The 22,070-nt window shown below is 45.6% G+C and overlaps 1 protein-coding gene across 1 annotated transcript in view; it reads left to right on the top strand.

Annotated features, from left to right (window-relative positions):
- The window catches only part of EXOC4 (exocyst complex component 4), a 1,633,445-nt gene that overhangs the window by 1,313,460 nt on the left and 297,915 nt on the right, over positions 1-22,070 (top strand). Inside the window, exon 13 of the mRNA XM_069229316.1 lies at positions 10,935-11,090. Within this exon, the coding sequence (XP_069085417.1) occupies positions 10,935-11,090 (156 nt within the window). The remainder of the gene's footprint in view (positions 1-10,934; positions 11,091-22,070) is intronic.

Consider the following 22,070-nt stretch of genomic DNA (forward strand, 5'->3'; position numbering starts at 1 on the left):
TCTGATAGAGACATCTAGCTGCAGATTCTTTACCTTTGAATTTTTCCCAGACATCAGACTCAATCCAGAAGTTTTATTGTGAGCAGTACCTCTGCGCACCAGTAGGTGGCATTGATCAGCTCCGGGTGGTGTCATCCATGCTGGGAGTAATGTGCGTAGTGCTCATAGAGGCCCCAACGCGGAGCAGGAGGGTCATCGCCTGACGCTGACCCTGTGCCAAATGGGACCATATCTCCCAGATCTGATCTCAACCCTATTCCTACGGGCTTTGAATGGAAAGGGTCTGAAAAATACCAGCCCCTAAATCATATCTCAGACTGATGTGAGGATCTGGCGGACACCAGTAGACTGAACATTTCTCTAGATAATGGCATGGTCTGTCTTCCTACCGTGTCTATGTCAGAGGAAACTTCATTTGCAATGGTGGTGAGAAGGGCTGTTGAGGTCCTTGATCTTCAGCTGCCCTCAATGACAGTCAAAACTAAAGTCTTGACAGAAGTGCTTCAGCCAGAAGTGCAGTGCTTAATATGAGCCAGTGGTTTCTGGTGTTCGAGACCAGCACTTACGACAGCCTGCCACATGGAGGCGCTGTTTGTCTAATTTAGAGACAAGCACAATAACAGTTGTTTATAAATTCTATATACATTTAAATGACTTGTACATGTCACCCAAGGCATTACTATAGCCTTGGGTGCCTGGAAAAGTCTGAATTGTCACACTTGTGACAGTGTGATGGTTAGTGGTTGCATTGGTACTGTCATTGGCAGCACTGGCAGGAGCAAAAGCTGGTGCAAGCTGCAGTGATCTCCTGACAAGGGCACTGGCACTTATTAATATTTTATTTTTTATTTTTTACAAATTGAGCACTTCGGGAGTCACCCCCTCAGAACTACTTCCATTTAACAAAGCCGTTACAGACATTCTGCTAGGGTCTTGGTCCAAACCCTGCACAGGGGCTCCTGTGAACAGGACAATTGCCCCCTGCCACCCCCCAGGGAACACCAGTTTCCTCACCCAAAACACAGACCTCAGAGAGCTTGGTGGGCCAAACTTCCCTTGTAAATCCTGCCACATTCCCTACCTCCTCACAGTTCAGGGAATCCAAGCAGCTGTACACCCTAGAAAATATTTTGTTTTCTTCCACCAACCTGGCACTGTGGTCCGTGAACACGTGTGCGTTTTGGGCCACTACTCCAACGCACTGTGGGATACAGTTGCTCAGGTGCTACCAATGATTGCAGAGGAGTCCCGGGCCGTACTCTTCCAAGATGTTGGTGGTCCTGGACGTGGCCTGGGCTGTACTTTCCCAAGCAGTTGCTCATGGGAGAGATGCAGCCAAGTTCACAATCCAATGTGGACTGGACACCACTGACTCAATAGGTAGAGTGGTTTCATAGTTGGTGGCCTTATGACGCCATGCCTGGTGGAGGACGACTGGCTTTTCAGGGGATGTCCAAGCATCGCTTATGGACATACCCTTTGATATCACCCATCTTTGTGGAGACAAAGATGGACTTGGTACTGGAGCCCTTGAAGGACAGTAGGGCTACGGCTAGATACTTGGGCCTCGCCAACTCCAGTCCGTCTTTCTTTTCTTGGCCACGGAAGGAGCTTCCAACCGAGACTTTACCCACAAAGCCACCACGGTGCACACTGTTGCATGCCCAAGACGTTTACCCACATACCTCATGGGTCAAGCAGCCAGAGGTCGGGCCAGTCCACCACTCCCCCGGCAGTCGCAGCCTCCAAGCCCCTTTAGTTTGTCTTTATTCTATCACGGGCACCCAGTGGAAAACAGGATACGCCATTTCCTGCCCCACTGGCAGTCTGTAACATCAAATCAGCGGGATCTTCAACTTGTCTTTTCTTCGTGACCTTCTTTCTACCCATGCCACCCGCTTCCGAAAGACTGACAGAGGATCACCTTTCCTTTCTTCACCAGGAAGTGACAGCTCTCTTGGCCAAGGGAGCCATAGAGAGGGTGCTGATACCAGAAGTAGATTGTGATTGGTATTCCTGCTACGTTATAGTGCCTAAAAAGGGTAGAGGTCTTGGTCCTATTCTAGATCTGTGCCCTCTCAACCTTCCTCAAGAAGAAATCATTAAAAATGCTCATGCAAGTCCCATCTGCCCTGGACTCGGGACACTGAATGGTAGCGTTGAACTTGCAGGACGCTTACTTCCATTTTCCTATCCTGCCTGCCCACAGACATTACCTGTGGTTCATGGTAGTCCACAAGCACTTTCATTTCACTGTGCTACCCTTTGGCCCTACCAGAGTCTCTCCCGTGTTCACTAAGATGATGGCGGTGGTTGCAGCTCATCTGCAGAGATCAGGGGTACCAGTCTTCCCCTATCTCAACGACTGGCAGTTGAAGGCAGGCTTGCCACAGGCTGTTGTCTCCCACCTCCATATTACGTCAGACATCCTCCACTTACTGCAGTTCACTATAAATGTGCGGAAGTCACACTTTATTCCCTCTCAGGCGCTCTCTTTCATCGGAGCTGTTCTGAACACAGTGTAGTTTCAGGCTTATCCTTATGAACAGCGTGTCCAGGATATCCAGGCTATGATACTAATGTTTCAGTCTCTATCCTGGATTTCGGTGAGACTGACTTTGAAGCTCCTTGCATCCTGCTTGTGACACACGCCCACTGGCATATGCAGTCTCTGCTATGGGACCTGAAGGTCCAGAGGGCACAACTTCAGGGGAATCTCTCTGAAATGGTCCAGATCTCCGATGGAACTGCACAAGGTCTGCAGTGCTGGCTAACGAACTGCTGTTTAGTCAGCGGGAGACCCCTGTGCTTCCCCAAACAGATCTATCACTAGTGACAGATGAGTCACTCATGGGATGGGGCGGCCATCTGGGAGAGGTGGAAATCAGATTAATCTGGTCTTTGTCAGAATCCGGACTCCACATCAGTCTACTGGAGCACCAGCCAATCCAGATGGCATTTGAAAGCCTTTCTACCCTCCATCAAGGTAAGGCTTGTGTAGGTGTTCACGGACATCAACACCACCATGTGGTACTGCAACAAGCAGGGTGGGGAGGGGTCGTGGAGCAGCTGGAGCAACAGGGCAAAATATCCCTAGTGGTTCAACATCTGGTGGGCTCTCTGAACCCCAGAGCAGAGAAACTCAGCCAGAGATGCCTAGCTGATCACGAATGGCCTCTCCATCCAGAAGTGGTGCAAGGATTCTTTCAGCAGTGGGAAGAGCCTTGGTTAAATCTGTTCGCCACCCCCAAGAACGGGCGATGTCAGCAGTTCTGTACGCTGGAGTTTCCAAGGGGGTTCCCACTTGGAGACGCTTTTCATCTTGAGTGAAGCTCAGGCCTCCTGTAGGCCTTTCTGCCCATATAACACCTGCCCAGAGTCCTCAAGATCAGGAACGACTGGGCCCAAGTTATCCTTATGGATCCTGACTGTGCTCAAACAGTTTGGTATCCCAAGCTGTTGAGCATGGCCATGGGTCCTTCAGTCAGGCTGCCCCTTTGGGAGGATCTTATGTAGCAGGTCAGTGAGCTTCCCACCTTATGATCAAAGCCTTCATATCTGACAATTTACCCAGGCAAACTGAATCTGTGAACTATGGTCTCATATCTACCTAAAGCCGTGATCCCATTTCATGTAGGCCAATCCATCACCTTGCCTACTTTTTACGCTCCTCCACATCATTCCAAAGAAGAGGAGCGACTTCACTGTCTTGTCCTAAAAAGAGCCATATTGTTCTACCTTGACTGTACAGAAGAGTTCCAGCTGGACAACTTAACTCTTTGTTGGGTATGTTGGAGCAATGAGGAGGGGAAGACAGTGCAGAATCAGACCATTTCCCGTTAGATCATGCTCTGCATTAAGGTCTGCTACGCACTGGCCAAAAAGCAACCCCCTGAGGGCTTGCATGCTCAATCCACCAGAGCAAAAGCTACAACCCCTATGTTAGCACGCGGACTTCCAGTCCTGGACAGTCTGTCAGGAAGTAACATGGGCCTTGTTGCACATGTTCACAAAGCACTACTGCCTAGACAATCAGATCCGTTGGCATGGGAATTTTGCCTTTTTGGTTCTGAAGGACTTTTTGGTCTAAAATCTGTATTGCAGACCCATCTTCTGGGGGAGGTATTGCTTTGTTAACTATTCAAAGGTAAGGAATCTGCAGTTAGAAGTCTGTGTTAGCTGAACAAGTTACATGCTTTCGGTAATGCCTTATCTGGTAGAGGCAGTCTAACTGCAAATTTCTTACTTAACCCTCCCCCCTCACACCCACCACCCAACACACACACTCTGCAAGCAGATTTAGGGTCCTAGTGTTCCACACCGGTGTTCAGTGTTCTTACCACATTATAAAGCAAATTCGAGGTGTCAGGGTGGGTGCAGTGGCTCTGCGCTTCTGGCGTGGAAAGTCACAAAAAAGAAACAGATGTCTGCGTGGTAGGGTGGCGCCTATATAGACATCACTTCCAGTGCGGATGAAGCCACGTGGTGCTGATCAGTACAACCTATGGGCACGCAGAGGTGCTGCTCAGAAAAAATGATCTGAATCTAGTCTGACACCAGGGGAAAATTCAAAATTAAGGAATCTGTGGCTAGATCGAGTACTACTAGATAAGGCTACATATAAAAGAGGGTGAATATAGAGTGATAAGCGCTCCTGCCCTCAAATCAAAAGACCCATATTATAATACACTACACAGTGAAAAACACTAAGGTTTCACCCTCTAAATCCCCCACATGATAACACAATGGTTATCCAAAACTTTAACAATAAGTAATTGCACACGTGTACAGATTATACAAAACAGTATATGAAACACCAAATATTAATTCAAAGAAATAATACAATTGTATCCAGAATAATGTCCTTTCTTGAATTTCAGAAACACAATTTATTCAAATGAAGTTTAAGAATCTAAAGGTCCATGTGTGTGTCCTCATATAGAAAAAAGTCCCAAATCAAATAGTCTCTAATTCAAATTTTTTTTAAAAATCATTTCAAGTTCCACTTAGTAATCCGAACATCTTCCAAAAGTCCAAAGTTAATCCATTCTGCAGCTTTTATCCACTTGCTTGTCCGTCAACAGGTGTTTCATCCGGGGAGTGCCCTTGATTTCTTCAGGACCTCCTTTCAAATACACTTAGGTTGTCTATCCAACTATTTTGCCAACCTGATATTCTGAGACATTGCAATGTGTTTAGCTATACTTAATTATTGTTGTTTGTATTGTGTGTATATCAGTAACCGCGTCTCCGGCTGTTGGGGGTCGCGTTCGGCTAAACACATTGCAATGTCTCAGAATATCAGGTTGGCAAAATAGTTGGATAGACAACCTAAGTGTATTTGAAAGGAGGTCCTGATGAAATCCAGGGGCACTCCCCGGATGAAACACGTGTTGACGGACAAGCAAGTGGATAAAAGCTGTAGAATGGATTAACTTTGGACTTTTGGAAGATGTTCGGATTACTAAATGGAACTTGAAATGATTTTTAAAAAAAATTGAATTAGAGACTATTTGATTTGGGACTTTTTTCTATATGAGGACACACACATGGACCTTTAGATTGTTAAACTTCATTTGAATAAATTGTGTTTCTGAAATTCAAGAAAGGACATTATTCTGGATACAATTGTATTATTTCTTTGAATTAATATTTGGTGTTTGATATACTGTTTTGTATAATCTGCACACGTGTGCAATTACTTATTGTTAAACTACTAGATAAGGCATCACAGGAGTTAAGTGACTTGTTCATTAAGCTTATTGCTGAGCGAGAAACCTAAAGATTAGGTATAGTCCTTTATTTCATAGTATTAGCCAACGATGTGGGATGTCTCTTGCCAGGAGCTTCCTTTTTGCGGCTCAACAATGATAGAGAATTCAGTTTTTTGGGATGTCCGCTTCTTCTGAGACATCAATCTTGTATTTTTGTGAAACACTGTTTGATATGAGGATGGTTGCTTCCTGGTTTATTCATGGATAGCTTTGAGTTTCATCCATGTATTGGTGGTAGGATACTTTAAGCCTGGAGCAAAGTTTCCTGAGGTGCTTAAGTTATCCTTGTGGAACTTCAAATGCAAAAGGGAGAGATGGTCACAGAGAGTTTTTTACCATCTGATTTTTGTGAGTCAGTTAGGAATTGAACCAGTGTAGAACAGAACCAACTTTTCCAAATCTTATAGAGACACTGCTCCAGTTAGCACAGCCGAAACAAGCTACCAAATTTGTTCAGCTGACTTTTGTGGTGTATACTGTTTGATGCTGCCAAGAGACCCAAAAGAATCAGAACTAATACCTCAGCTTTATCAAGGATCTGACACAAATCATCATTGGTGTTGAGCACATTATTTTTGATACTATGTCCCTCTCAGAAGCCTGATTGTTTGGCAACACACTTTTCTATGATTTCTGCTATGAATACCATGGATAAGACATTCAATTTCATTACATTCAGTGTGTTCATTCGGGCTCTTTACTGAAGATCTTACAATGTCTAGTTTCAAGGAGGTTGGAAGTACTTTTTGCATCACAGAGGACAATACAATGTCCTTCCAGTTCTGCAAAATAAAATAATGAGCATCTGTTGCTAAGTTCAGAATTATATAGTTCACTCTGAACTTAGCAACAGATGCTCATTATTCCATTTTGCAGTACTGGATGAACATTGTCATTGGGTTTTAGGTGTTCATTTCGTGGCCCTCCTTTCACCTTTTTTTGGCCTATTTTTGAAAGAAAAACAGAGAGCCTTCTCTAAAAGCCTCGATCCAAGTAAGAGAAAGACACAAGAAGTTGATGTTATTCAATGAGTGTTTCACCGAGTATCTATTTGTGTACCAGTGGAGAAACCGCCAGAGGTAACAAGCCTCATTAAGCAAGTTACAAAACTCCTGCTGCAAACATCCTCCTCAACCTATACATGAATATCTTAGTTATTCACATTTGAAGTTGATTTACATTATGTTTCTAGCTATATTGTTTTTGATTTATATTAATCATGTTGTGGCAATTGGCCTTAGTGGGACCCTTTGTCTTACTTAAATTCTAGACATGGGAGCATCTACCTCTTGCCCACCAGCAGTTGCATTAAGGAAAAGGGCTGCTTTAAACAAGGGTGTTTACGTTTCTGTAATCTTGATCAGTGCAAAAAGTGATGACAGTGCAGAGTGATATAAATGACTGTATAGATTCACCGTGTGATTACTTTTTGCACTGAACACCTTTTGTTCCATCTTCCTAATCATACCAATATATGATTGCTGGAATTACTTTTGAATGAAATAGTATTATCTCATTCTCCAAGGCTCAATGTTTTGTTCTTACAGTACCTGCAGTGCTTGCTTGCATGGCTTATTTAGTATATTATGCAAATTCTGATTACAGCTCCTTTATTGATGCCTCGTTGGAACATTGATACTTTTTATAATAGTATGCCTAGGTTCCATATGAGGTTTTCAGGGCAGTTCCTGTAGCTTTTTCTTCATTCAAGACAATGGGGCAGTGACGTGCAGCACTCACATACTGTACAGGAACCCCTGATTTGATAATCCAGACTGATATTCACTTTAATAATCAGTACATTTGAATCAGGCTAATGAGAGTAGAAGCCATATAAAAAAAAAACGATCAATCTGCCTTCTCTTATGTACCTCCTGCACAACACGCTACTACTGTGTTCATAAGGGGTAGATATATGAATATTCACTGCTATAAATGGGGGGAAATTGTACAGGTACACATCAAATTCAGGTTTGGCCTGGGGGTGTGGCAAGGAGGTGGGCTAGAGGTGGGACTAAGGGTGGGGCTAACAACAAACGTTTAAAGGGCTCAGGAATTTCTTTGGTTGCAAATGATGACAAATTGCTTCAATCTGTAATGTATTGTTGGTGCCCTTGCATCTATTAAGGATACCTTTACCATTCTCTTTCAAATGTTACACAAACGGTATATGAATCCCATTTAAATGTCGATATTATACACAGTTTTAACTACCATGGGCAGCTTACAGAAGAAAAGTAGACAATGATATTCTACCAACCAATACAATCAATGAACAGGTAACTATCAGGTCTCCATTTTTATCAGAGGCATTGGTCTAATGAAAGTACAACCTGCAATTCTCAGTCGAATAAGATCAATTGCAAAAAAATAAGTTTATTAATCTAATATGACACAGGTTATTTAAAAACCAACAAATTCAGAAAGCACAATGATCTTGAAAACTAAAGCAACAATTGAAAGTTGTGGGACTGCATTTGGCAGCTTGGAAATTGCCAATAAGTGTTACAAAAAGGTCAGCAGTGATAGTTAACAACAGACATAAAAAAATGTCCACATAGATTAGAAGGGGGGGGTTTCTTCTCATTGTGATATCTCTGCACCCTCAGTGCACTGCATCTCTACCTTTCCACATCACTGCACCCTCAGTGTCTGCATCTCTGTCCTCTGACATCTCTGCTTCTGCGCCCTCAGTGTACTACATCTCTACCCCCTGGTACCGCTGCACCCTCTGGTGCCACTGCTAGTCTACCCTCTGTACCCTCACTAAATAACTCAGCACAGTGCAGTGACACCACCTTCATGATTCTAGGGTGATATGCCATTCATTACACCAGTTCACAAGTGAGCCTCTTTACAAACAGAGGCCAAAAAGCTGTGCTTGCATTACACATGCTTTGTGTGTGTAGGAGAGGGACATGTTAAGGATTTTTGGGGCCTTGGCCCAGGTGTATTTTGGGGGCTCCTGTTCCAATAGTATTGAATTTATGATCCAGTTTCAGCTCTTTCATGCCCTCCTTGACCAGGTCACCCACAGTGCACTGACACACTGCTCCAGATTCTAAATGTGTTTACATCTAATTTCATGGATAGTGACATGTGTTTTCAATATTGTAACACAGCAGCAGCTCAGTGATATCACTGACAATAATTTCAGTAACACCCTCCCATTTCTCATATGTAAGGTCCAGTTTTGATGTAAATGAATCTTTTTTTTTTACTGGATATTGCGTGACACATAAACACAAAATGTCTCTACAAAATGTATGTAATAGACTATAACACATCACACACATTAGAAATAAATTAAACGAAAAGGGTATTTCAAACAATCTGTTTAAAGAATTATTCAAGGTCATCAGGGCAAAACTCTCTGCAGAACATAACTAACTGTATCAGAGGGCCCCTGAAAGGCTGGGGCCCTGGGCCAGCGTCCACTTTGACCATGCCTTAAAACATCTCTGGTGTAGGATGTGCCCAAGAACCCACACTGGTCAAATGCTTATATAACATGTTTGTCAACTCTGGGAGCTGTAGCTACAAAGCACTAGTGAGTCGGTCATCTGCCTTGGCTGAGATCTTGTGTAAAGATATGGCATTCAACTACTTGTTAAAATACAGTTTGGTACAGCATCAATAAAAAACAAATTTGAGGTGTCAGGGTGGGTGCTGTGCTGTATTTTGTATGCAATTTCATATAATGCAAACTGGCTCTGAAGTTATTGGAGCACTTTACATGAGCACCAGTTGCATTACACCAGGAGAGGCAGCTGTCGCACTGGGTCAGCTGCAGGAACAGAGAGACCTGCCGGATCCACACCACTCCCAGCCCGACAGCAGCTGCTGCAAACAGAGGCAGAGCAAAGTGCAGGAATGTATTCTTTGGCGGGGCGGACAAGCCAAAAAAATGCCCCCCCACCCCTGTAATGGAAAAATAAAATGATAATAAACGGAACTGAACCGAGTGTCAGGACGGAGCGTGGCAATTGCTGCCAAGTGGCAGCAGGGAGCTGTGCACTTCTTTAAAGTGTGCATGTTCCTTTGGCCAGCTGTCTTGCGACGGCCAGCCTGACATGCGCACTTTAAACATCTCTAACCCTGCTGTCTTAAGACAGCAGGGTTAGAGATGACACAGGCCTCCAGCGCTCTAGTGAGCACTGAGAGAGCCTGCTCCCACCAATCCTGATGCTGGTTTCATGCTGGTTATCAGCATGATACCAGTGTCAGGATTGGCTTGTGCAGCTTCCTGGGTCCCGTGACCACCCTGTGTCGGAGCTGGGAGAGACGACGCGAGGAGAGAAGATCTTTGAGGTAGGTGCCTTTTTTTATTGTTATTATATCCCCTCTCCTACCTCCCCATTGTAAATACTAGCTGGCTGCCACTCTTCTTTGACACCACTGGAACTCATGATTGGATGAGGCCCTTTGAGAGGTGGAAGGTAGGGCACTGGGGTGAAGTGCTGCAGCTGTGGCTGCATTACACAAGGGCACATACATGTTTTTTAGGCACAGATAGATTGGGTCTGACTGGTACTTGTGGCAAACCTGCTTCTTGCAGGTGCTCTTCTGTCAGTGGAATTCCATTGCTCTTTGTTAACCATCCTGCTGCAGTGGCAAAGATGAGAGGGAAAGCCAGAGCAAAATGTGCCTCAGTGTAGAATATGACGCATGCTCATATGGTTATTTGTGGCCCGAAATGCCAACCTGATGCAGTGAGTACTGGTACTCTCCTCGATAGTAGAAATGGTCCGGTACTGTTAGGGGCGAGGGTGTTGGGGAAAGAAGTGCCAGTACTCATTACCGGTGAGTACCAGCCCATTTATAGCGCTGTGAATATTTATGCCCCTATGCAGACACATTCATAAATGTTTGAAGCATGGAAATGGAAATTGGTGTCAACGGAACGATACTCCTATTCTTCTGTTTGGAATTCGAGTTTTCTGTGATACATTCATGTTCTGCAAATCACATAACCTCATAACAAGAAACTTTGACTAATATTACATTCTTTGATTAGCTGTAATGTGTTAATGCATTCACTGTGCCATATTATAAGCAATTTATAGGAAGTAATACATCGTGACATTTAAATATCAGGGACGAATCTTTACACACTTATGCTGGTCAAAGAGGATAAGATATCTATTTTTATTCTCTCAGGGGCATTGTGGTTTCAGAGGATAAGTTGGTCATCAGCGCTTCTTGGGCCAAAGACGATGACATCAGTCGTCTCTTGAAGTCCCTTCTTAACTGGATGAACATGACTCAACCGAAACAACTGAGACCAAAGAGAGAAGAAGATGAAGATTTCATAAGGTAAGGTTTAGTAGCAACTTCTAATAGCATTGTGCGAACTGCCATCTCTGGATAGACCCCTAGCTCCTCCGTTAGATTACAAACACCTTAGCACCTCTAATCATCTCTGCGCCTCTTCAAGATCTTGTTTCCTTTTGGCAGTCCTCTGTTGGAATGCCCATCCCCGGCCTAGGAGATGCTAACATCCTCAGGCATGTGTTATTCTTCAGTAACCACAACATTGAGCAGAAGGAACCCAACCATGCCACAGTTGCACTGTCTTCCACAGAATGTATCAAACACTCCCGGGAATCAAAATTTAGCTTATGATATATAAATAGTCAATGTATAATGTCTGTTATATTGCCGTTTGTAATGCTTCTCAAATACATACATATAAATAGAACTTTTAAAATAGATTAGACCAGTTCTTAGCAGTGCAGTACATATTTTTGTTTTGGGTCTGCCATACCTTTGGCTAGATGTAATTTCTGCTGAACTTGCCCTTAGGATAACATTATTCTACAGAACAGCATCCCTGAATCCATTATTACAGCCCAATGCTCCTCTAACTATAGTAAAGAGCTGAGCACCTTTAAAGAACACTACATCACAGTGCAAACCCCATCGAGAACCTAGCTAACTCAATCACATGTTGACTTTATCCTGGACTTTGACCATATACAGTGTGGCTCTGCCTTTTGTATTGTACCATTTTCTTGGTTTTCTCAACGTTCGCATTATAGAGCACAAAATCAGTAGTTGTGTATAATATACACCCCCATCCCCCTCACCCCGCATAGTGCCTCCCGGTCCTGTAGTTAAAGAGAAAGAAACAACCTTGACACTGCTGCCTTTTGACTAGGTTTATACTACAGAAATATCAATTGCATAATTATATACATAACTCACCAAACCTCACTCTACTACCATGACCTCCCAAACAACCCTACTAAATTCTCCCTCATTTATCTCAACCTGCTAATATGATCTCCCTAACCTTTCCCTCCTCCATCCCCCTTTACTCATCCCAAGCCTTTGGGATGAGTAAATGAGGGATAAACTTCCAATTAACACTTCTGGATTTTTTCCTCCTCCACCCTTCCATTACTCCAGTCAATCTAACTAACAAACTCTCATATCCGCGGCTCAAATTAACTCATAATAATACTAAAACTGTACTCATATTTCCCGATACTAATCCATCACTAATTCTTGTTGGGTTCCGGAGTAGCGTGCTACTCGCCGAAAAGTGCTTCAACGCCTCGTCAGGGGTAGTAAGCGCTATATAAATACTATTACAATACAATATAATACATACATACTGAAGGAGTAGCCAAGAGGAATTTGGTAAAGGTTTGTGAATTGGATTACTTGGGGCTCATTTGAAATTTTGCAGTGCTTTCAGATATGCTCTCGATTTTTAAGACCGCATGAACCACACCTCTCATGACCGTGTCCACATCGTGTATGTTGGACAAACACTGGTTTTCATGTAACTGGACTTAGAGTCTGCATTTGATTCTCTTGCACACAAAACTTTTCTCAGGTCACTAAAGTAAATGGACATATTAAATAACTTTTGACACTGTAAGGAAATGAAGCAAATTATTAATCAATAAAATGTGTTCTCCGAAGTCATAGCGTTTCAGACAGCTTTTCTTTTTCAAAAGGTATTTGGATGGTGACACGTCTCAATCTCTGTCTTCTTTTATTTTCTACGGCTTCCAATGCACACAAAATAGTGTGTAGTCTTCGTGTGAGACCTGCTCCTAGATTTTTCATAGGCCCTTGGAACGTTTCAGAAACGTTGTGAAATAATAACAAATGCTGACATCTTAGGAACAGTTTTTCATGTGTAAGAAGCAACCCTGCTCCACTTCAGATTGCCCTTGTCCAGGTGGCACCTGTACTGTTAAGACTCTATGGATATAACCCTCCAACCAAACACTCTACAGTTCAGAAACGTTGACAAGGAAGAACTACAGATTAAACCAAAAATAAATTCTACCATTTTATTGAACCTTCGTAGTTTATGGATCCAATTAGCTCATCTGGACTAAGGCTGCTGTTCCAATTCAGTTGTGCCTGGTGGTAAAATACTGATATGGAGCACAGAGGGTTGCTCTCTTCAGTCTTTAGAAGGAATCAGAGTTCTTTTCTTTCCACGCCAGTCAGTGCAGATCCAGACAAGATCTACCCCCAGTCTGTTGGACTGACCTTTTTTCTGAGACTTGTCTTCTGGAGTGTCAGGTATGTCCACTATGAAAGCTGGTTTCAAGCTTTGTTGCCCCTGTCACTGGCAAATGTCAGTGACAGGCCCACATTTGGAATTTCTTTGGTGACTGGAACGCAATCATGACGTGAAGACCTGCACCGATTGTCGTGCCATGCACCCCAAGTCCACGAGGGAGCCGACCCTCAAGCACTCCACCGCTTGACATTCTCCATGGCCATGGTCCCAATCTTGGTGTAGAGGAAGGTCCTTAGATTGGTTGCAGAGCCACTCGTTGTAACAGTTGAAGTCCTTGAGGAAATTGAGTAAGTCCCACAAGAGGAAGAACAGTAAGAAGCTGAATAGGTCTTTGACTTTGCTCGCATATCGAAGTCTTCTGACAAGACAAGGGAGAGTCAGCATTCTAGGGCTAGCGCTGCGGTAGAGCCTGGATCTGGGCTATCTTTGTGCCACCCAGATTTTCCAGGAGCCTGAGCAACCTGACCCAACTGCATGATTTCTATGAGACCATGCAACTTCTAATTGCACAGCACGTTCCTGCCCTTACTGGTCTACTGATGGCAGGCGGGCCCTCAACCCCAATCAGACCTCTTTGATCCGTAGATGGATCTGGAACAGCACTAGTCATACCACCCTGACCTTCCCTGATGCCCACTTCACTGCTGATTCCCCCACCGGTGCCGCCACTCCCATCCCCATCATCTCCGACATGGAGTCGTAGTGGCGTCATCCAGCCCAGTTTCCGGTGTTTACCAGGGGCAGATCCACCGGATTGGAGCCAATGCCATATTCCAATGGCAGTGGAATTGGGGATGAATGGGAGGGGCCACTGGACCCTTTTGAAAGCCAGTCATTAGATAACACTAAGGACTTTTGGTATGAGAATCTGGTGGATGTCAGTGGCCTGGACACCTCCACAGACACTGGCTTGGTCTCTCCCCCTGTGTTGCGTTGCTACAGAGGAGGGTGTCTCATTTGCAGTGATGGTGAGGAGGGCGGCTGAGGTCCTGGACCTTCCACTGCCATCTGTGGCTGTCAGGCAAGCATCTTGACATAGGTGCTTCAACCAGGTGTCACCCAGTCTGAACCGCTTCTCTATTTTAACAAAACTCACACACAGATGTCCTTCTTGGGGCCTGGTCCACGCCCTGCACAGCAGCTCCCATGCATAGAAAAATTGTGCGCCATCACCCCATCCCAGGGGACCTCGGATCCCTCACCCAGCACCCCACCCTGGAGAGCTTGGTGGTCCAGGCCTCTACTTCCAGAGTCAATCTGGGCGCATTCCCTACAAGTCCACCATATAGGAAATTCAAGAGGCTGGGATACCTTTCTGAAAGAGGATGTTTACTTCTGCTAGCCTGGCACTGCTGTGAGTAAACACCACATGCCTTTTGGTCTGATACTCCCATACAATCAGGGACTCAGCTGCGCAGTTGCTAGCAGGTAGGTCTCAGAGGAGGGCTGAGCAATACTCTTTCAAGTCATTACTGACAGGAGAGATGTAGCTAAGTTCACTATTCGATGTGGGCTGGACATGACTGACCCACTGGGTAGAACGATTTCATCATTTGTGGCCCTTCAGCGCCCTGCCTGGTTAAGAACTCCTGGCTTTTCAAAGGATGTCCAGGCCTTGCTCATGGACATTCCCTATTATGGCTACTGTCTCTTCGGCTACAAGGCAGACTTAGTGCTAGAGTGCTTCAAGGACAGCAGGGCTATGGCCGGATTTTGGGCCTTTCCATAGCCCCTCACCAACCCCAGTCCGCCTTTTGTGGCCATGGAAGGGGTTTCCAGACGCATCTCTACCCGCCCAGCCACCACAACCCGCAGACTTCCGAGCCCTTCTGTGGCTGAGGATACATTACCCACAGATCTTGTGGGTCAGGTAGCCATAGTCAGGTCAGTCCACTACCCCTCTGCAGCTGCAGCCTTTAAACCCCTTTAGTTTTTCCTCCTACCACCTTGGGCACATTGTTATTCCCACTACTTTCTGGTGGCCAAAAAAGACGGAGGCCTTCATCCTATCCTAGACCTATGTCCTCTCAATTTCTTCCTGAAGAAGGAGAAATTCAAAATGCTCACACTCTCTCATGTCCTGTCTGCCCTGAACCTGGGACAATAGATGGCCGCTTTAGATTTGCAGGACACATATTTCCACAGCCTGTCTACAGACTTTACCTCAGATTCACAGTGGGCCACAAATGCTTTCTGTTTGCTGTGCTCCTCATTGGCTTTCCAATGGGAGGCAATCGTTCCCGTCTCCAGACTACGGCAGACCTCATGTACTCACTGGGGTTCACTGTCAACATGCCAAAGTCACATCTGACCCGTTCTCAGTTGCGTTCTTTCATCTTAAGGTTCTGGACACAGTGCAGTTTTGGGCTTATCCTCCTGAGTGGCAAGTCCAGGATATTCGGGCTATGATACCGTTGTTTCAGCCTCTATCCTGGATTTCAGTGAGACTGACTGTGAGGCTGCTGTGCCTCATGGACTCCTGCATCCTGCTAGTGGTGCATGCTCGTTGACATATGTGGGCTCTGCAGTGGGATCTGAAGTAGCAGCATAAGAGGAATCTCTCTGGCATGGTCCAGGTCTCAAAGGGCACTGCAAAAGTTCCGCAGTGATGGCTGATGAACAGCGATTGGGTCAGCAGCAGACCCCTTGCCCTTCCTCAACCAAATCTAACTGTAGTGACAGATGCGTCACCCCTGGGATGAGGCGGCCATCTGGGAGTCGTGGAGATAAGAGGATTTTGGTCTCTGGTGGAATCCGGGCTCCACATCAACTTGTTGGAGCTTTGAGCCATCTGATTGGCATAATCAGTCTTTCTGCCTTCCATCAAGGGGAGGCTAATGCAGGTGTTCACTGACAACACTACTGCCATGTGGTACTGCAACAGACTGGATGGGGTGGGGTTGTGGACGCTCTGTCAAGAGTCCCTGCATCTCTGGATATGGCTGGAAGGTCACTGCATTTCCCTGGTGGTTCAACACCTGGCGGGCTCTGTAAATTCCAGGGCAAACAAACTCAGTCAGTGTTGCCTAGTGGATCACAAGTGAAGTCTGCATCCAAAGTGGCACACTGTCTCTATCCAGACATTCTCGAAAACCATTGAGGAAATCTTTCCATTCACTGTAGGAATCTCCTCCGGTACCTTGTCTTCAATGAACATCTATAAATTTCGACTATTTATTCAGCACAATTCTCCAGGTTTTTCTTCTTCCTTGTGTTGGAGAGCCTTCAGCAAAGTATCCAGACCCAAGGGTGGAAATAAAAAGAATATGAAGATGGCAACCAAGATCGGGAGTTTCCAGGGCAAATCGTATGACATAACAGGAAGCACAAATTGGGGGACCCTTCGACAGCCAGCAAAAACAAAAATAGAAGGACTACGAAAACATGGAGAATTCCGGACCCAACCACTAGATGGTGGAATAATGCAAAGCATGTGATCCAGAACATTATTCCAGCTGCAAAACTATACCTACAGTTAGGAAACTTATCTTTAGATCTGTTTGCAACCACAGAAAATGCCTAATGTCAGCAGTTCTGTATGCTGGAGTTTCCAAGAAAGCTCTCCGTTGGAGATGCTTTTCATCTACAGTGGAGCTCAGCCCTCCTATAAACCTTTCCATCAATACCACTCCTGCCTAGAGTGCTCAAGAAGGTCAAGGACGATCCGGTTCAAGTCATTCTTGTGGCTCCGGACTGGGAATGGAAAGTCTGGTATCCCAAGCTGTTGAGCATGTCCATCAGTCCTCTGATCAGGCTGTCTTTTCAGGACGATCTTCTGTCCCAGCAGCTGGGTGAGGGTCCTGCACTTGAGCCTGTCAACGCTCCGCCTTGATGATTGGAGATTGAGCAGCGACAGTTGACAGCCTTTGACCTTCTGCCCAAAGTCTGTAATGTCATTTTGGGAGCCAGGCACCCCTCCACCAAGACCAGTATATACCTGCAGTTGGGACAAGTTTGTGGTATGGTGTGCAGAAAAACAGGTTGACTCCCTATCTGCTCCTCCTTCACAAGTTCTCTTGTTTATTCTGGCCGAGCAGGGGTCTGCGCTGAGCTGAGCGCATTGAAGGGCCATTTGTCTGCCATATCAGCATTCCTCTATTTGCGAGATAAGCCTTCTCTTTTTAAGTACCCTATTGTAAATAAGTATCTAAATGGCCTCAAACATATATTTGCTGCAGTCCTCTTCATTATGCTTTGGTGGGATCTCAGCCTGTTTCTTACCTATCTGATAGGTGCTCAATTTTAGTTGCTCCATAACTGTCCATCAGACTACATAATATCAAGACAGCCTCTTTTTTCTGGCACGCTGCCAAGAATGTTAGCGAGTTACAGGCATTATCAGCGCAACCTTCTTATATTAAATTCTACCCCGACAATCTGTTTTTTTGGACTTGAGCATCGTTCTTATTGAATGTGGTGAGCTGTTCCATGTAGTCCAGTCTGTTACCTTTCCTACCTTTTATGCTCCGCCTTATCCCTCTAAAGAAGAGGAGCAACTCCACTAGCTCGACCCCAAAAGAGCATTGTTGTTCCACCTTGATCGCACCAGGAGTTCCAGGTGGGCGAACAAATCTTTGTGGGATATGTCAGAGCCCAGAAAGGGAAGGCAGTGCAGAAACAAACTATCTTACAATGGATTGTGCTCGGTATCAAAATCTGATATGCGCTGACCAAGAAGCCACTCCCTGAGCACTTGCGTACTCATTCCACCAGAGACAAGGCTGCAACTAATGCGTTAGCATGCGGAGTTCTAGTCCTGGACATCTGCCAGGCAGCAGTGTGGGCGTCTCTCTAGATGTTTACCAAGCACTACTGCCTGGACAGTCAGCTCCGTAGGGACAAGCACTTTGTCCATTCGGTCCTGCAAGACTTTCTAGTGTGAATTTGTTGTGCAGACCCACCTCTGTGGAGGTATTGTTTGGGTATCTATCTAAGGTAAGGAATCTGCAGCTAGAAGTCTCTAGCAGATGAACACGTTACTTACCTTTGGTAACACCTTATCTGGTAGAGACTCTATCTAGCTGCAGATTCCTTACTAACCCACCCATTCTCCCTGCTCTGCAAATTGAGTTTTTTGGTCAGGGCTGTTCCCCTTTCAGGACCCTAGCTTTACACATCAGTGGGCACTACTCTTCGTGGCTCAATGCTTCTGGTGTGGAAAGTCACAAAAACAAACTGACATAAGCTCGCTAGAGTGGCGCCTATATAGGCACCATGCACATCATTTCCAGCGTGGACAAAGCCACATGGTGTTGAAGGACTCCATATACAGGTGCAAAGAGTAGCGCTCAAGAAACATTTCCAGATCCAGTCTGACACCTGGGGATAATTTTAGGGTAAGGAATCTGCAGCTAGATCAAGTTTCTATAAAGTAAACCGTTACCAAAGGTAATTCACTTTTTATTTACATCTTGATGTGAGTAGGTCTGCAGTTTGCACAACTTTTATTGCCATATATGGCCATGTGCTGCCTTCACCATTGTGTGTCAGTCTCAGCGGCAGCTCCCCCTCCTTACAGCATTGGAGCGCCATTGGATTGGATCCCTAACCTTTCAACTTTACATTTGAATGCATATATCGCTCTTTAGCTTTCATTGATTGGAATCAGTGTATCCATACACGTGATTGATACTCAGTTGCTGACTATTTCGCAGAATTACTAGATACATTGGAGATCAGGTAGGACAGTTGTATGCTGATCATCACGTTGAGAATGATCTTTAATGAATTCAAGCGTAATCTCTCATAAACTGAGGCTTGGAGGTTGGATTCAGTCTGAAAGGGTGACCGTTAACCTACTAACCTGGAAACTTATCAGATAGCCAGTGTGGACGAATAAAGGCAGGAACATAGGTGTCTTAATAGACAGATTTTTAACTTTGAATCTACAAATGTTTGTAATTTGAACAACAGGTTACTATAATTGTCAGTCCCTCTGTAAACGTTCTACTTACCTAACTTCCACCAGATATTGAGTGAAACTATTTCTAGAACACTCCACACAGTTGGACTAAAATTTGTTGTGCCAAAGGAGCTAATCTTGGATTGACGTCAAAGCTTGCAGAATGCCACTGCCCCCCTACAATAGGTTTTAAGTCAATTTACCACTCTATTTATTGTCTGCATCATTGCACTTGTTGCCAAAGGCAGTATGCGTCCCTCAACAAGATTTATGTTGACGTGCCAAAAACCCTCATAGGAATAAACTGATACATCTTCATTCCTTCTATATTATTGGTATTATCAGATTCGTGCATACTCTATTTCAGGTCTTGCCCTCTTTATTTGTGAAATAGTTTTCCAGCATCAAAAGACATTTAAATTAAATATATATGTTCATGTGGGTTATAAATACGTTCCTGTTTTGTAAATGACAATGTGATTCTAATGTGTTTCCAGCGCCAGGAGTCTTTAGAGGCATATTTACACTGTAAATGTTTTGGGTAGAGGAGATAACAAAACAATTTCGAATTTTCGGGTATTTGGGTTTGACATACCTTCCACCATAAATAGTTGTATACATGTAATCAAGATTCTTAAAACACTTCATGCAACACATTTCAGACCACAGAGCAGAATCGACTGCAGTGACAGGTTCAGCAGATTATAGGGTGCGACATCACATTGGTGTTTGCAGATATGCCACCTGTAAAGACTCTGGGGGTCATTACAACCCTGGCGGACGGTGTTAAAGCTGCGGTAATACCGCAAACAGGCCGGCGGACAAAAAAAGGAAATTATGACCCTGGCGGAAACCCGGCAACAAAGACAGCCACTTTAACACACCGCCCGCCACGGCGGTACAGACAAGCAGCGCGGCGATCACCGCCAACAGACAGGCGGAAGACAATGTACCGCCCATAGTATCACAACCCGCCAATCCGCCACCTTTTCCATGGCGGATTCACCGTGGATAAAAACACGGCGGAAACAGCTTTTGCAATGGGAAAACGCTCACCTGAACACATCCCACGAGGAACGAGGACTCCATGGACCCGGAACTCCAAATACTCCCTGCCCTTGTGTTTCTGCTTCTCTACGACCAACATCTACATAGGCGCCGAAGACAACGGTGAGTACTGCACCTCGACATGGGGGTGGGGGGAGGCAAAAGTTAGGGGGACACCCACCAAACACCCCCACCCCCAACCTCGCATAATACAACATACACACCAATGCATTCACAAACATCACAGTAACAACCCACAATCCCCCCGGAAGAATGAAAAGACAAAGCGAAATTCGGTCAAACATTGTAATGTGGCAATATACATGTCATACAAAAATATACAGATATATATGAAAATCTGTCATAATTATATACATTACGAGAAGTAGTGCAGATATGTACATAACAATGTCCGTGCACCAACAGTCCAAAAATGCATGGGCGAGGCCCACAAAGGATACCTGACCACAATCGGAGAGAACACTGCCGGGGCATCAGATAGAAATACTACAGGCACCTCAGGGGGAAGGGAAGGGGGGGGGCACCTCAGCCGGATGACTGCAAAGCCAGATCCACGACTGGGCTCCATGCCCATTGATGTATCCTGGGGAGTGCAAAGCCACAGTCTCTCAAGACTCTACAGTGGGTGGCTTGCCCACTGTGCCATCCTGGGGAGTGCAAAGCCACAGTCTTTCAAGTCTCTACAGTGGGTGGGGTGCCCACCGTGCCATCCTGGGGAGTGCAAAGCCACAGTCTCTCAAGTCCCTACAGTGGGTGGCTTGCCCACTGTGCCATCCTGGGGAGTGCAAAGCCACAGTCTTTCAAGTCTCTACAGTGGGTGGGGTGCCCACCGTGTCATCCTGGGGAGTTGAAAGCCACAGTCTCTCAAGTCTCTACAGTGGGTGGCTTGCCCACTGTGCCATCCTGGGGAGTGCAAAGCCACAGTCTTTCAAGTCTCTACAGTGGGTGGGGTGCCCACCGTGCCATCCTGGGGAGTTGAAAGCCACAGTCTCTCAAGTAGATGCAGGTCTCCACTGGTACTGGGGGGGACTGGTGCCCAGAGTGCTTCATCCTGTGCAGGACAGACAGAGTGGATGCAGGTCTCCACTGGTTCTGGAGGGGGACTGGTGCCCAGACTGGATGAGTCTCCCCATGAAAGTTCCTGTCCTGTCACTGTCCCAGCTGCACATGGGATAAGGATGCCTGATGTGGCGGTCTATTCATTCCTACCCGGTGCTTGCCCTGTTCAGCGGTGTTTTGCCATGGCGGTCTTTGCCCTGTTCAGCGGTCTTCACCATGGCGGTGCTTGCCCTGTTCAATGGTGCTTTGCCATGGCGGTCTTTGCCCTGTTCAGCGGTGCTTTGACATGGCGGTTATGGACTGTTCAGCGGTGCTTTGACATGGCGGTCTTTGCCCTGTTCAGCGGTCTTCACCATAGCGGTGCTTGGCATGTTCAGCGGTCTTCAGCATGGCGGTCTTTGCCCTGTTCAGCGGTGCTTTGACATGGCGGTTCTAGACTGTTCAGCAGTGCTTTGCCATGGCGGTTCAGGACTGTTCAGCGGTGTTTTGACATGGCGGTCTTTGCCCTGTTCAGCGGTCTTCATCATGGCGGTGCTTGGCCTGTTCAGCGGTCTTCAGCATGGCGGTCTTTGCCCTGTTCAGCAGTGCTTTGACATGGCGGTTCTGGTATGGACATTGGTGTGTGGCATGACGTTCCCTACACTGGCCATTGGTGTGTGGCATGACATTCCCTACACTGGGCACTGGTGTGTGGCATGACGTTCCCTACACTGGGCAT

The sequence above is a fragment of the Pleurodeles waltl genome, chromosome 4_1 (genome assembly GCF_031143425.1).
Source record: "Pleurodeles waltl isolate 20211129_DDA chromosome 4_1, aPleWal1.hap1.20221129, whole genome shotgun sequence".
Lineage (NCBI taxonomy): Eukaryota > Metazoa > Chordata > Amphibia > Caudata > Salamandridae > Pleurodeles > Pleurodeles waltl.